General features: G+C 40.3%; 1 protein-coding gene across 4 annotated transcripts in view; it reads left to right on the top strand.

The window, feature by feature from the left end:
- SLC36A4 (solute carrier family 36 member 4) overlaps window positions 1-14,663 on the top strand; it is a 271,797-nt gene that overhangs the window by 33,331 nt on the left and 223,803 nt on the right. For all 4 annotated transcript variants that reach the window (XM_073336987.1, XM_073336956.1, XM_073336966.1 and 1 more), the window contains exons 2-6: window positions 3,676-3,799; window positions 4,675-4,765; window positions 6,092-6,180; window positions 8,786-8,881; window positions 9,889-9,973. In XM_073336987.1, coding sequence (XP_073193088.1) covers window positions 3,676-3,799; window positions 4,675-4,765; window positions 6,092-6,180; window positions 8,786-8,881; window positions 9,889-9,973 — 485 coding nt within the window. The remainder of the gene's footprint in view (window positions 1-3,675; window positions 3,800-4,674; window positions 4,766-6,091; window positions 6,181-8,785; window positions 8,882-9,888; window positions 9,974-14,663) is intronic.

Here is a 14,663-nt window from a genome sequence, read left to right as displayed (position 1 = left end):
CTAAAAGTTCTAAGGCTCCATTCCTGGTCTATCCCTGGCAGAAACCAGTATACGGACAGACACAGACCCTTTGTTTCTCTCCCTCCTCCCAGCTTTTGAAAGTATCTTGTCTCCTCATTGGTCATTTTGGTCAGGTGCCAGCGAGGTTACCTTTAGCTTCTTAACCCTTTACAGGTGAGAGGAGCTTTCCCCTGGCCAGGAGGGATTTCAAAGGGGTTTACCCTTCCCTTTATATTTATGACACACTCCCAGTCTTTATTTAGACCTAATTTGATGGCGTCCAGTTTGCAAATTAATTCCAGTTCTGCAGTTTCTCTTTGGAGTCTTTTTTGAAGATTTTTGTTGAAGAATTGCCACTTTTAAGTGTTGAGAATAGGCCACTTCCACCTTAATTGAATTGGCTCGTTAACACTGACCCCCCACTTGGTAAGGCAACTCCCATCTTTTCATGTGCTGTGTATTTATACCTGCCTCCTGTATTTTCCACTCCATTCATCTCATGAAGTGGGTTCTAGTCCACGAAAGCTTATGCCCAAATGAATTTGTTAGTCTCTAAGGTGCCACGAGGACTCCCCGTTGTTTTTATTGGAAAGAAGAATACTCAGAAGTTCAGTAAAAGTTTAGACTGTGTAAGGAGTGTATGGTTTTATGGTAGGTTGACGTGCAAGGGATGTTCCAAATAGACAAGAAGGAATGGTGGTTCTTTCCTGAAGGAGCTCACAATCCAAGGACACGTGGAAAGACAAGTAGAGAGAGGCTACAAGTATAGGAAACAATATATAATTCTTCTGTACTTATTGTACATGTCAATCAGTTCTCTGTCTGTAGCATGGCAGAACTGGGGCTTCAAGCGAAACTTGTCCCTACAAAGTGCAGGGGTCTTGTGGAGGAGCTCAGAAAAGGCATGCCATGCATGGGCACCACATAGAAATTTTTATGTAAGAAGCTGGCAAATGGTAGTCAATTGTGGAAACATTGTGAGAGCAGAGGAGATGGGGGAGTGATGCAAATCTAAGATAAGTAGGGATGCGTAGAGCTTTGAAAGTGATAACAGGAAGTTTGAATTTGATGCAACAATGGAGGGATTCAGAGAGGGGAATTATGTGATCAAAACCAGCAGGGAAGATTACTTTCATTGTAGCATTTTGTGTCGACTAGAGTGAGGCAATGTGGGTTTCATGGGGAGAGGAAGATGTTGCAGTAGTTGAGACTTTTGGGTGGACTTTCTTGGAGGTGGCCAGCTCTGCTCATGCTAATGCAATCTAACTTCTCTAGTAAACTGATAAAACTCCAGAGACAAACATCTTTTTCCTTTTTGGAAAATGTTTGAGAGTAGAACTGGTCAGAAACTTTCTGATGAAACAAAGTTCAGGGGACTGCCCCAGAGCCATGGACCCCAGAGCTTCTAGGGTCAATGACACAGGGACAGAGGTCCAGACCCCACTGCTTCCAGGGCCTGTGGTTCTGGGGCACATGTGCAGACCCACTGATTCCAGGGTCTGTGGCTTTGGGGCAGACAGTGTGGCAGGGTTTCCATGGTTTCTAGGTTCCCTGCTATGGAGCTTCGAGCCTGGGAGACCCAGCTCGATCCTGGGCTCTTGGGACCTATAGGCTCCCAGTTCTGAGGCAGGGAGCCTGGAAACTCTTGGAGCCTTGACTTTCTAATTGGGACTCAGCTCCTGTCTTCACAGCTGGGAGTCTGGAAAGCGCTGAGAACCAGAGCTCTAACTGGGGCTCTCAGGGCTTCCAGGCTTACTGTCATGGAACCTGAAATGGGCTGCTTCATGTGGGGGGAACACTAGGGTTTCCAGTCTCCAGGCTTGCATAGGAGTAGAAGTGCTGGTGTCCCCAGGGCAGCCTGCATTGCAGGGCTTGGAACTGCAGATACTTGGAGCCTTGGGTGCTGCTGTGTGAAACTGACAAGAATGACAATCTCACACAGCAGCTGGTGTTCCTGGGGAACAAACTTTCATTTCAGAAATACCATATCTGATATGTCCGAAATAACAATTTTTGGGTTTCTCATTTCAGTGAGAACTAACTGACATACTATGTACTGTAGGGCAAGTCATTTAACCTCTCTGTTATCTCCAATCTGTAAAACAAGTATAATACTTTACAGTACCCACAGTGTTGAGGATGGATTGTACAGCACTTTACATTTCCCCGCCCCCCCAAGATTCTATAGAAATGCTGAGTGTCCACCTAACTATTTTCCATCAGCTTTCCTCTGTGGCTCTCTCTTTTTCTCTCCTCACAATCTCCCTCACTCATCCTCTGTGACTTCATCTTCCAAGATGTGGCAGAAGTGCATGACTGGAAGGGGACTGAGGAGGGAAAGAGGCCGGTTGGGGTGAGGGAGGGCTCCGGGGACTGGCCTTGAAGGACAGGGGTGGGGAGGACATGAGGCTAAGGTGGGGGGTTCTGGGGACCACTTGGGAACAGTCGGCATGAGGCCAGGGTGTCTGTGTGGGGCTCCAGAGACTGCTCGGTGGTAAGAGGCATGAGACTGGGTGGGGGCTCCTGGGCAAGGCGCATGAGGCCATGGGGTGGGTGGACTCTGGGGACCACTCAGGGCTGGGAACACGAGGTTGGGAGGGTGGGCTCCGGGGACTGCTCAGGGTGGGGGAACAAGGCTGATGGGGTGGGCTCTGGGAACCTCTAGGGTGCAGGAGGCACATGGTGGTGGGGCACACCACCTAAGCAGGTCGTTCACAAGTCACCACAAGTGGTCTCTTCATCCAGATCAATTTTCCACTGGTGGGGGATTCCCCACATGGACCTATTTGCAATAAGAACAAACAAAACATCATGTTTTTTGTTTCCGAGTGAGTTACAGCATTGTTTCATTGACAGATGATTTCTTCCTACCCTAGTCGAAAGGCCTGCTGTATGCCTTCCTGTCAGTTCTGCTTCTGTTCAAAGTCTTGTTTAAAGTCAAGCAAGGCCGTGCTCACCGTATACTAGTAGCCCCAGCATGGCCCCATCAACATTGGTTCTTGACTTTACTAGCCCTCCTTTGTCATTCCCACGAGACGCAGATATGATCTCCCATTTGGTTCACCCAGAAAGGCATTTCCCCAGCTCAAGCTCATATTCACCGTATATCGGACTATCTTTTGTTTCTGAAACGATAAGGATTAGCTGTTCAGTTCCACCAGAGTCCACTTGGTGGCTATTTCAGCTTTCCACCCTTTCATCGATAACCGATCACTTTTTTCAAACTCTACGCTCATCAGATTTCTGAATGGTTTGGACAGATCATATCCACAGGTACACACCCAGGTTCCCCTGTGGAACTTAAATTTAGTTCTAGCAAAGTTGATGGATCTCCTCTTTGAGCTGCCCGCAACCTGTTCTCTGCTACACCTTTCTGTGAAGGTGGCCTTGATTGCTATTTCCTCAGGAAAGAGGGTAGAGGAATTGCAAACCTTAGTATCAGAATCTCCTTATACAATCATCTTTAGAGACAAGGTTTTCCTTTGACCTCATCCAAAGTTCCTGACTAAAGTGATTTTCAGTTTTTGCGTTGACCAAGCACACACCTACAGCAGAATGGACATGTGCAACACATCTTGAAGAACAACAGTTACAGAAAAAGATTAGGAACTGTTTCATTTACTGAATATTTCTAAATTTGGTCATAGTACTAAAATGGTTTCTTGTATTGTACAGACATGGAAGTAATGAAGCCTTTAATTGGAGAACAGAATTCGGACAGCATCTCTGATGATGAGCATGAAAATGAATTGTTGCCAGTTGAGAAGCATTACCAACTTGATAATAAAGAGGGCATCACGTATGTACTGTTTTAAATGTCATTCTCTTTAAAATTTATTACATTTGACTTGATCTTTGGAAATATCTCTGTGCTTTTAAGGGATTTCCCCATGACTATAGCATGGCTTTATGATTCTGCTGTGGGAATCCTCACAGACAGCTTTTTGGTAAGCCAAGCTCTGGTGTAGGACGATTTTGGGTAGGCCCTCAATTTCCAGAACTTGACAGTGTACTGACGATAAAATAAGACATTTTTTGAATGACTGCACTGTATATAAAGTGTTTGAGTTGCTCAGGGTCTAAGGAACTCTTATTACAAAACAAATCAAATTTATTTTAATACTATTTCAATTATATGGGAAGCATCTAGAAGACCTTGGAAATAAAGTTTAATGAACCTGAATGTAGATTAATTTGGGGGTCTGAAAAAGTTTTCTTTGATATATTATTTAAGCTACTCTTTGTCAGACTCCTGGTTGCATCTACAACCATTTAAAAGGCATAACTTTTAAAATAGTTTAGGCAAAAATCAGCACAGCATCAGCTTGTTGCACTTAGTTGCCCCTCTCTCAGGCAAAAGGAGAGTCTCACTGCACAATTAAGATGAAATCCAACAATTGAAGTGAATTTCCAGATCAGGGACCACTCCCCTGAGAACACCTGGCTTCAGTCTCTCAGAACTCAAATCCAGACCCTGATAGGAGTATCCAAACTGTTTTTGCTTTGAGCATCCGATCTATTTTTGCTGTGTATCTTTCACAAGACTGCCTTGATCACCTTGAAACATTTAAAGCTTATAAATTTTATCTTCACATTCTATAAACTGATTGGTGAAAAGCTATCTGAATGTTCTTCAAAGCCTCCACTGTGACTCTGTATTATTTGTATTTTCAGGTTTGTACAAACACTTACTCATCTCCTTAAAGGAAACATTGGAACTGGGCTTCTAGGGCTTCCACTTGCGATAAAAAATGCAGGCATTGTGGTAAGAGCTTTTTCCCCCTTACATCTGGAAGAGATGCATAGAAAATGTTAGCACATCTCTGCAGTTCAGAGTGATAAAACTAAAATCTAGGTAACTTGATTATATGATCTATTATGTCAATATCAACTTGAACAGGGCATCATCTTAGTTTTCCTTTCCAGAGTCTAGTTAGAACTTGAGATTAGGATTTGGGATTCCTGAACTGGCCATTGGCTCATTATGTAACATTAATCTCTATACACTGCATTTTCTAGAGCTGATTGGAAAAGTGTGTGTGTGTGTGTTTTGTTTTTGTCCCCTGAAAAAAATTCTGTGAACTTTCTGTGAAGTTTTCTGTGAAAAATTGAAAACCGAAAATTTTTGGTTCAGAAATGCTGCCATGGTGCCTAATGTGAGTTGTAGTTTGGATGCCTCATTTCCTCCTTCTGTTCTATAGATTGGGCTCCTTAATTGGATTACATCTCCTGTGATGCACCATCTTGCTGATCTGGTGAGATGGTTCATGGAAACCTCATGGCCACTTTGCATTATGGCAGACATAGTCCAGTTGGGGAGCCTGGCCCATAGGGGAAAATGAGGGCATAAAGCACCCAAAGTAAAACTCCCTTGAGGCAGCGTGGTAGCATTTCCAAATAAAAATGTTCCATTTCTGGCTGAAAACTGAAAATTTTTCAGTTTCTGGCTGCTCGGTTTACATTTTTTTTTTAAATTTTCTGTCAAAAGCAGATATTCTGTGCAAAATTTTGTTCAGTCAAAAATCCAATTTTCTGTCCAAAATATAGCTCTGATGAAAAATTTTCAACCAGTCCCAGTGTTTTCCCTTATTTGTAATATTTATCATTGTTTTTAGGTCCTCTGGGCAGGGACCACATCATCTTCTCTACTAAGCAGCACCAAATATGCTGACTTGTAATGAAAAAGACCCTCAGCATTGAGGACAAGTTTGAATGTGCAAAATCACATCTTTTTTGTGTGATACATTTTTCATGGCAAATATTTTTGTGAAATTGTGGCTATTGGGATAAAATCTTTACCCGCATTTACTTCTTTCCCTTTGTTCACCATCCCATCTTTTGCTCAGTCCTTGATGTAAAAGCCACATGAGTCCTTAAGCTAGCAATCAAAACTTGTTTGGACTTGCAGTACTTAGTTGTTTTTCTATTTACCATATTTGTTTCAAACTTTTATGGAGGTGATCCTTATTTGATAAAATGTGAAATGTCATTTAAAGAGTTTTTTTCCCCCCTCTATATTTCTGTGAAAATGACTCTTCTTAGAGGATTTCAGGTATTTACACCTCATTTCCTACTTTCTTTCTCCATATAGCTTGGACCAATCAGCCTTGTGCTTATAGGAATTATATCTGTTCATTGTATGCACATCTTGGTACGATGCAGCCACCATCTGTGTCAGAGGTAAATGTGGAGCTATTTGTTACATTATGGCATCTGAAGTCCCTCAATTTTTTACTCTGTTTCATTTCATGTCTTCAGTCTGCAAAATGTCTTGGTGCTCTAATAATCTCTTCAGAGGTATCTGTCAGAGCCCAGGAGGAAGGAGCATGTAACTTCTTTTGGTGCAACTACCAATGATGGCTTCTAGCTGGCATGCAGGAATGCTTACTTGTTTGGCATCGTCTTTTCTAGAATGTTTTGAACAATATTTGTTTAAATACAGTTCATTTTCTGCCTACTATTCATGTGTTCTAAACTAGGCTGGTTCATCTTGGATGGATTTGCACCTTATTCCATACCCATAAATGGAAAACAACCCCTGTCTCTCTCACTGCAGTTCTAGTTGTTTAGCCCTAATTTTAAGAGTGAAGGAGTCTGAGCAAAACAAGGAGAGATAATGGAGAAAAGAGAGGTCAGAGAAAGAGATTAAAAATGGGGTAGAAAAAGAAATGAGAGAGTAACAATCTAATAGTAAAAGTGAGTGGCTGAGAGAAGATGAGACAGATGCATTTTGGGAAGAATCCAAAAGCAACAGCTTCTCTGGCAGAGCATTTTAAATTACAAGCATTTCAGTCCAACTAACACACCCTCTCCCACCACCTTCCCAACATTTTTTGAATATTGCATCCTTTTGGCAGTGTGAGGAGAAAAAGTAGAGTGCTGAGAGGACCGGATGATCAAGGGCCATTGTCAAGGACCATGACCTTTTTGCAAAAAGGTATTCCTTCCAGTTTCCTTGTGCAAAGTCAATGTATGGGAAATGTTTAGTGCTATGAGAGCTCATATTAGATCAATTTTTCTAGTCTGTAAGGGAACAGGCACCTTTGTAATCCAAAGGAATGATTTTGGTTCCCATGCAGGTGTGCTACTCTAGGGTCCTAAGTTTAAGTTCTGTAATTTATCTGCTGCTTACAGGAAAAGCAAGAGAGACAGGGTTTTTTCAATGATGGAACTACTGTACTGGTGGCATTTGCACTGATTAGCCAGATCCAGAAAAACATTGCCAAGCAGCTTGGCATATTGAGTAAATAGTGGTTTAAAATAGAAAACTGGATGGCAAGTGCAAAGCATTTTCTACATTTCCCACCTGCAGTATAATTCTAGAACTTTTGAAAAGCATTCATTTTATAAATGACCCCACTTTATGGAGAGTGGAGTATGAATTACTACTAAATCGCGCTGATAAAAATATAATACCACTGTCTTCTTGGATTGAGGGAAAATTAGTTATTTTTACATTTAGATTCTGGAAGAAATATATTAAAATGATGCAGTTGAGGAGTCAAATGTCACACTCCTGGTGGGGGAAGTGTGTATTTCTCTCTCATATTCACAGATGGATCGCCTTAGAATCTCACAACTAATATTGATTTTTCTTAACAAATATCTATCTCATCATCAAGCATAGGATTGTTATGTGGTTGAACACAATTGCTGGTTTTCTATCTCAGTGAAAAGGAACAATCAAAATGTATTTGATGTGTAAAAACACAGAATTATTCTTGTCCTTTTGGCCAGTTTAATGGGATATAACCTCTCTCTAGGGACTGTATCCTGCCTTACTTCATCTGTCAATAAATTGGAGAAAGTTCAGAGAAGAGGCATGAAAATGATTAAAGTATTAGAAAACATGCCTTATAGTGATAGACTCTGGAAGCTCAATCTATTTATCTTAACCAAGAGAAAGTTAAGGGGCAACTTGATCACAATATGTAAGTATCTTCATAGGGAACAAATATTTGATAATGGGGTCTTTGGAATAGCAGACAAAAGTAGAACAAGATCCATCGGCTGGAAGTTGAAGCTAGACAAATTCAAACTGGAAATAAATTGTAATTTTTTAACTGTGAGTGTAATTAATCATTGGAACAATTTACTAAGGGTTGTGGTAGATTCTCAGATTCTTCAAGATTGGATGCTTTTTAAAAGATATGCTCTAGTTCAAAAAAAATTATTTCACGGAAATCTTCTGGTCTGTGTTATGCAGGAGGTCAGAATAGATGATCACAGTGGTCCCTTCTGGCCTTTTGAATTTATGAATCAATAATTTTTACCTCATTCATAAATGGGCTTTCTAGATAGATATAAGGCAAAGAGTTCACTTTTAAGTGTGGTGGAGCTGTACCTCTCACCAGAATCCCAAAGTCAGTCACCATGTTTGCATTCACGCCTTCTGGAGACCAGTTCCCCCAGGGTATGTTTGCATGAGCACCTACTGCATGACAAGCTGAGGTGTAAATCTATGGTGCTTCAGCATGCCACGTACTAACATACTCTCAAAGTTATTGAGAACTTTTTAGTTCGCATCAGCTGGGTCTATGTGGACAGTGCACAGCATGCTGGAGCACTGTAGATTTACACCCCACTGTGCCATGCAGTAAGTACTTTTGTAGATATGCCATAAGAAACCTGTGCTTTAAAAACCTGATCCTGCTCTATTGACTTAACTGGGACCAGAATCATGGCTTAGATGCTAAAAGTCCACAAATTTTCAAGCTATGGCAGAGAATATCATATTTTAGGCCTTGATATTTTCTATCAACTTCTCTCTGTTCTTCCATTTCAGATTGAAAAAGACCTCATTAGGGTACAGTGACACAGTTAGTTACGCCATGGAAGTAGGGCCCCTAAACATCCTTCAAAAAAGAGCTTCCTGGGGAAGGTAAGGTTGTTGCAGCATTTAATTTAATAAATGAAATATTAAAAGGAATGGATAAACTGTGAAATATTAGAATTTTACCTTTCTACCATGATATTGCTTTCTGTGGATTAGCAAAAACTTTATACATCTTGTGTGGAAGGGGTGAGAGTGTAATTCCCACAGTCAAGCACTTAGTTTTAAAGTTCTGTGGGAGGAAAATTTACTTCAGTTTCACTCTATAAGTAGAAATTTGGTATAACCAGAATCGCATTCTGCACATTCTAATGTATTAAAACAATTTAGGATTTCAGTTCTGTTTTACCACAAACACATTCCTCCATATAAAGGTTCACTCTAAGCAACTCTGTAGTGCATACTTAAATGACTGGTATAATATATCCATCCTGAAAGGGAGCTACCTATTCTTTGACATGTCTTTACTCTGTAGTTTGTATTTGATGTTCAATCTTTATTATATTTCATGTTAATGAAACAAAAATGTTAATAACTTGTTGTCTGTCTCTGAATTTTTTTTCCCTTTGAGAAACTCAGTCATTTTCCTTTGCCATCTATAAAACAGAGTCATAATGCAGCAGACTAAATAATGGTTATGGTATTGTGAGATAATAATGAAATCCAAAACTTTAGAGCTGTTAAATATAAATATTTGTTTTAATAAGCATATATAAAGAATTTCTTCTTTCCACAAGGAAAATGTCTTTGCCCTACTATTTTCAAGGATGCAGCAATAGTGTGCAGTGTGTTTTGGTTATTGTATAAAACGTGAATTAATTTTTTCAGATTTTTTTGGTGATTATTTTATAGGAATGCAATGTTTCGTTTGCAGAAGAACCTGCTTTTCAGTGCCCCAGAGTTTAACCTGGTGTTTTGAAGCTGTTGTTTCCACCTCACTATAAAAAGGAGCACTAGATGTATGCCATTTGGAAATGGGTTAATTGTTTGAAAACCTTTTAATATCATAACTTCAATATGTGTGTGTGTGTGTGTGTGTTTTTTCTCCCACCTAGGTGTATCGTTGACTTTTTTCTTGTGATTACACAGCTGGGATTTTGCAGCGTTTATGTTGTGTTCTTAGCAGAAAATGTGAAACAAGTGAGTAAAAGCATTGTATGGGAATAATTTTGTTTGCAGCTTTTTATTTCCGGCTTTATTTCCTTTCTGCATCCATGTCAAATATACCATTCATATAATGCATGTAATGAGAATACATACAGTGTAAACTCTACCTTGCTTTCCCCCAAAGATACCTCACTAATTAACTTTTGTACAAAGTGATCCACTTGCTTTGTAGGTTAAACCAAATCCAGTGCTTGTGTAAGCAGCTGCAACATCACTGACCTCCAGTTTTTCTTAAATTTCAACACTTAATCTCACAATTTAACCATGGGATGTAATTATTTTACACACAGCTAAACAGTGTTAGAAAGATAAGAGGAGTTCTGCCAAATTTTACAATAAGATAATGGTTTCTTCATGCACAAAATGAGTAGTGTACCATAAACTCTTAGGATTTGTGCTCCAAAATGTGTGTAATCTCTTGTACAGTATACACATATTCTTTCCATATCCAGATCTTGGGCCCAACCTTGCTCTCAATATGTAGCAATTGTTATTTATTATTTAGTTTGCAATAATGTCCAAAATAGTGCTAGGAAGTTTCCAAATGCAGAGAAAGACACAGTCCCTGCCCTGAAGATTGTAGTTAACGATAGTTATGTACTTTGTGTGAGCCCACACGCAAAGCAGTTTATTTTCTGAGCTCTGCAGCAGTGTGCGCCACATCTCAGAGAATGGAAAAAGCTGTTAGGCAATTGGAAAGGCATTCTGTAAAGAACTGGGGAAGATGGACAACATTGTTTATGGTTAATGATATCTTCCAGCAAGTGTCTGAAGCCTCCCTCCACACAAATTTAAGGTATCACCTGAGTGAAATGGGAGTAGTTGATTTACATGTAGATTATGAGGCGTTCTGCTTCAGTAACAACCAGCCCTGCAGTAATGCTGTAATCCTGCTAGACTCTAAAAGCTAAGTAAGGTTGGGCCATTTCAGTACTAGGATGGGAGACCTCCATAAGACACCTGAGAGCTACAGGTGATATTCAGCAGATGGCACTGTACACTTTTGCAATGTGCTGAACTGTTACCCAAAGAACCATTATCTCTTAGATGAGACATAAAGTTAGATCCTGACTACATTACATTTCTACAAGGTCCCGCATTCCCCCAAATGAATGGAGGCATTAAACATGGGCTTCTTGACAATTTTCAGCTCAGGTAATTACCCTACAATCCAGCTCCAATTTCAATCAGATATGATGTTCTTAATGTCCTATCTTAGACAATTCTGCAATACAGCTGTATGCTTTGAAACTGCTACTGGTTATACTTCACTGGTGGCTGAAGTGGTCCCGAGGTATCTTACCTTTCTCTTAGAAGTGTTGTGGGAAGTGCTCTAAGATCCTCTGATGTAAGTTGCTATAAAAATGCAAAGTATCTGCATATGCAGTTTATATATACTATGATTTGGGCCTCTGCTCCTGATATTCAGTAGTTGTGAGACCATATTATAAAAATGTATTTTACCATTCTAATGCCTCGTAATCTCAGCGTGCATATTATTTTCAGTAGTATGTCTCTTCCTTCTCTGGCCCCACTCTCTCAGTGTGAATTTTTATTGCATCCATCATAGTATAAAGTTCAAGTCCAAACAATTGCCATCAAATAGGTAAGCAGACCCATTGCTGCCTACCAATGACATCTTCCTAGTTACTGACCCTATAAGCAAAAACAAGACTAATCAGATGTGTCTTGCATCACTTCTAAAGGCCATTAAAATTGGGTCCTCATTTATTACAGGATTTCAGACAGAGGGGCCTTCACAAGAAATACTTTGCTACCTTCCCCCAGGAGTTTAACCCTGGGGAGAGATCCAGTAACAAATTCATCCTAGGCAAGAGAAACAGCCACAAGGAAATATGAAATGTACTCTGTAATTGAATCAAACTTATCAAAAATTCAGAGGTTTCACTTTTCAATTAATTTGATTTGAATTGAAGTTCTTCTCTCCCATGGTATGATAAGGAGATAAGAAGCTGTCTCCTTCACAGCCACAAAGATCTATATTGCAGAACTCTGTCCTGTAGAGGGCACCAAAGGACCTAAATTTGTACTGCTTTAAATATATAATGCATTGATTCTCTCCAAAGCCAAACTTTGTGAAAAAGCATTTAAGTTGCTTAGTTGCACATACCATTAACACAAGCATTAAAAGCCACGGAATAATTAGTTCTCACCCAACTCTTGCACCCAATTTACCACCTTGATTTCCTCTCCTCATGACCTCACCCATGACACTGCTTCCTCCACACAAAGCATTAGTTTGGAGGACTCCTGACTTGGCTGTTCTGGCGCCCCCAGGGCACTGGCACAGCAACACCGTAGTGATCCCTTGAACAGCTGATATTTCCAAGCTTGGCTTCCCTGGTGCTGGTGTGTAGTGTGCTGGAGAGCTGAGGTTGAAGCACTACGGAGCCACATGTCTCTGCATTGACATCAGTCTTGGTGCAAAGGCATGGGGATCTCCTATACAGCTGTGCTCCCCAAACCCAGTCAGCCCTTCCCCCCACATACAAACCTCACTCTCCTTTCTTGCCCTCCCTCAAAGCCCCATTATCAACCTTCCCCTATCCCCTGCTATGTAGCATAGCTCCATGCGGTCTCTGGAAAGAGTGGAGATGGTGACTCTGGGAAGCAAGATGTTGAAAATGGATGTAGCTGACAGAGTCGGACAGTTCCATTGGCTAATCTTAGTGTAGCTCAAATTGGTTATATCGAATGGGAGAATAGCTTGTGTGTTAGTTTTAAAATTTCAGAATTGGCTTATGTTGGAGATGTTAGCTGAATATGCTTGTGTGGGAACTGCAATTGTTTAGCTAGAGGAATCCAAAGAAATGTGTAGAGGGAAAATGGAAGGGAAATATTAGTTAAGTAGCCTTTTAAAATATTTCCTCTACAGAGTTAGTAAATATTTTTCTTTAAATGTTACATGGAAATTTAAGTGGTCCAATGAAGAGTAATTGTGCCAAATTTGTGGATGAGGCTGGTGTAAACAGTTGCTACTATTGTCTCCATAAAAAAAATGGAATGCTTGAACCAGAGCCTGTCACAAAGGCTGACCAGTCTCTCCGTGTATGTCTATACTTCAGTTAAACACCTGTGGCTGGCCTGTGTCAGCTGATATGGGCTCAAATGGCTTGGGCTATTTTTGATTGCGGTGTAGACATTTGGGCTTGGGCTGGTGTCCGGGCTCTGGGACCCCACAGCCCTGCAGCCTGAGCCTCACAAGCCTGAGCCAGTTGAAACAGGCCAGCCAGGGGTGTTTAATTTCAGTGTAGACATACCCTGTGGTATCTTGCTGGAGTGGCATCACTCTTCAATTATTTCAATGTTAACACATAACTGTGTCCCCTTAAATGATAAATAGAGCTCCGGAGGGGACATAGAGGGTCAGGAACATCTGTGTATAAAGTAAATAATTCACACAAACCTTTGATCCTTAACCACTTCGGAGTCCCAGGTACTAGGGTAGTAGATGCCAGATAAATGTTTGTAAACGTAACTTTTCATGTGCTGCATCAGCTGAGTTCTTTCAATTGTGCAACTTTATTTGTTGTAGTATTTCTTGTACAGCTTGCATCCACAAATCATTAAGAGTTAAATAATACAAAATGGTGGAGAATAAATGGTCAATTTTCAATGAAGAAAGGCCAATATTTTTTAAAATTTGCCTTAATGGGAGCAGTTGGGTATTCAGGACTTCTGATTTTCAAAATCTTGGCCAAAACCTTGTACTTTCTCAAAAAAACTTTGCATTTTCCTATGTTGAGTTTGCTGTCTTGCTATCTTGCAAAACAAAAGGTTGACAAATATTTTATAAAGAGCCTGGCATATGCAGCGAGTCATCATCAGTCCAAATCCCTTCTAAATAAGCATTTACTAACTATGGTAAGCATTGTGTGTAGGTCTAAATGTTTGCTTTCTCTTTCCAATCCTGTAAGGGATTCAATACAGTTTCCTTCCATATAAAATGCATTATATATCTTCTGGTTCTAGCTATTAAGGTTGCTTGAAACTTCCCATTGTAAGACCCTATTTTTTGTTGCTTATAACTTTGCCAAATTTTAACCACTATAATTAAAGACTGTAACACAGTGCATACACACAAGGTAGTAAAAAGAAAAGGAGTACTTGTGGCACCTAAGAGACTAACCAATTTATTTAAGCATGAGCTTTCGTGAGCTACAGCTCACAAGCTCATGCTCAAATAAATTGGTTAGTCTCTAAGGTGCCACAAGTACTCCTTTTCTTTTTGCAAAGACAGACTAACACAGCTGTTACTCTGAAACCTGACACAAGGTAGTGTGAGGAACCCTAATTTGGGCACTTCCTAATTTTTGAGCGCTTGACTTTGCAACTAAGCTTTCTCTTCATGTATGTTATGGTCAACGTAAAAACAAACTTGAGATTCTGTTCTTTGTTGAAATTCTCGAAAAGCTGAGGATACTTTTCTTTAGTAGAAATCCAGCCTTCTTTGTGTCAGTGCAATGAAGGCAAGAGGTGATGCTCAATAGCAAACATACCTTGTTGTAACACATTCTTGAGCTGACTTTTACCATTGAGAAAATCTGCTGCATGCTTAATCATAACGGAGAAGATTTGGGGAGGAAGAGATTATGTAGGCATTGGAGACCCATGTGTTTTTACAGCACTGCGCCTACTGACT

The sequence above is a fragment of the Lepidochelys kempii genome, chromosome 1 (genome assembly GCF_965140265.1).
Source record: "Lepidochelys kempii isolate rLepKem1 chromosome 1, rLepKem1.hap2, whole genome shotgun sequence".
Lineage (NCBI taxonomy): Eukaryota > Metazoa > Chordata > Testudines > Cheloniidae > Lepidochelys > Lepidochelys kempii.
This window is presented reverse-complemented; position numbering and strand designations above follow the sequence as displayed.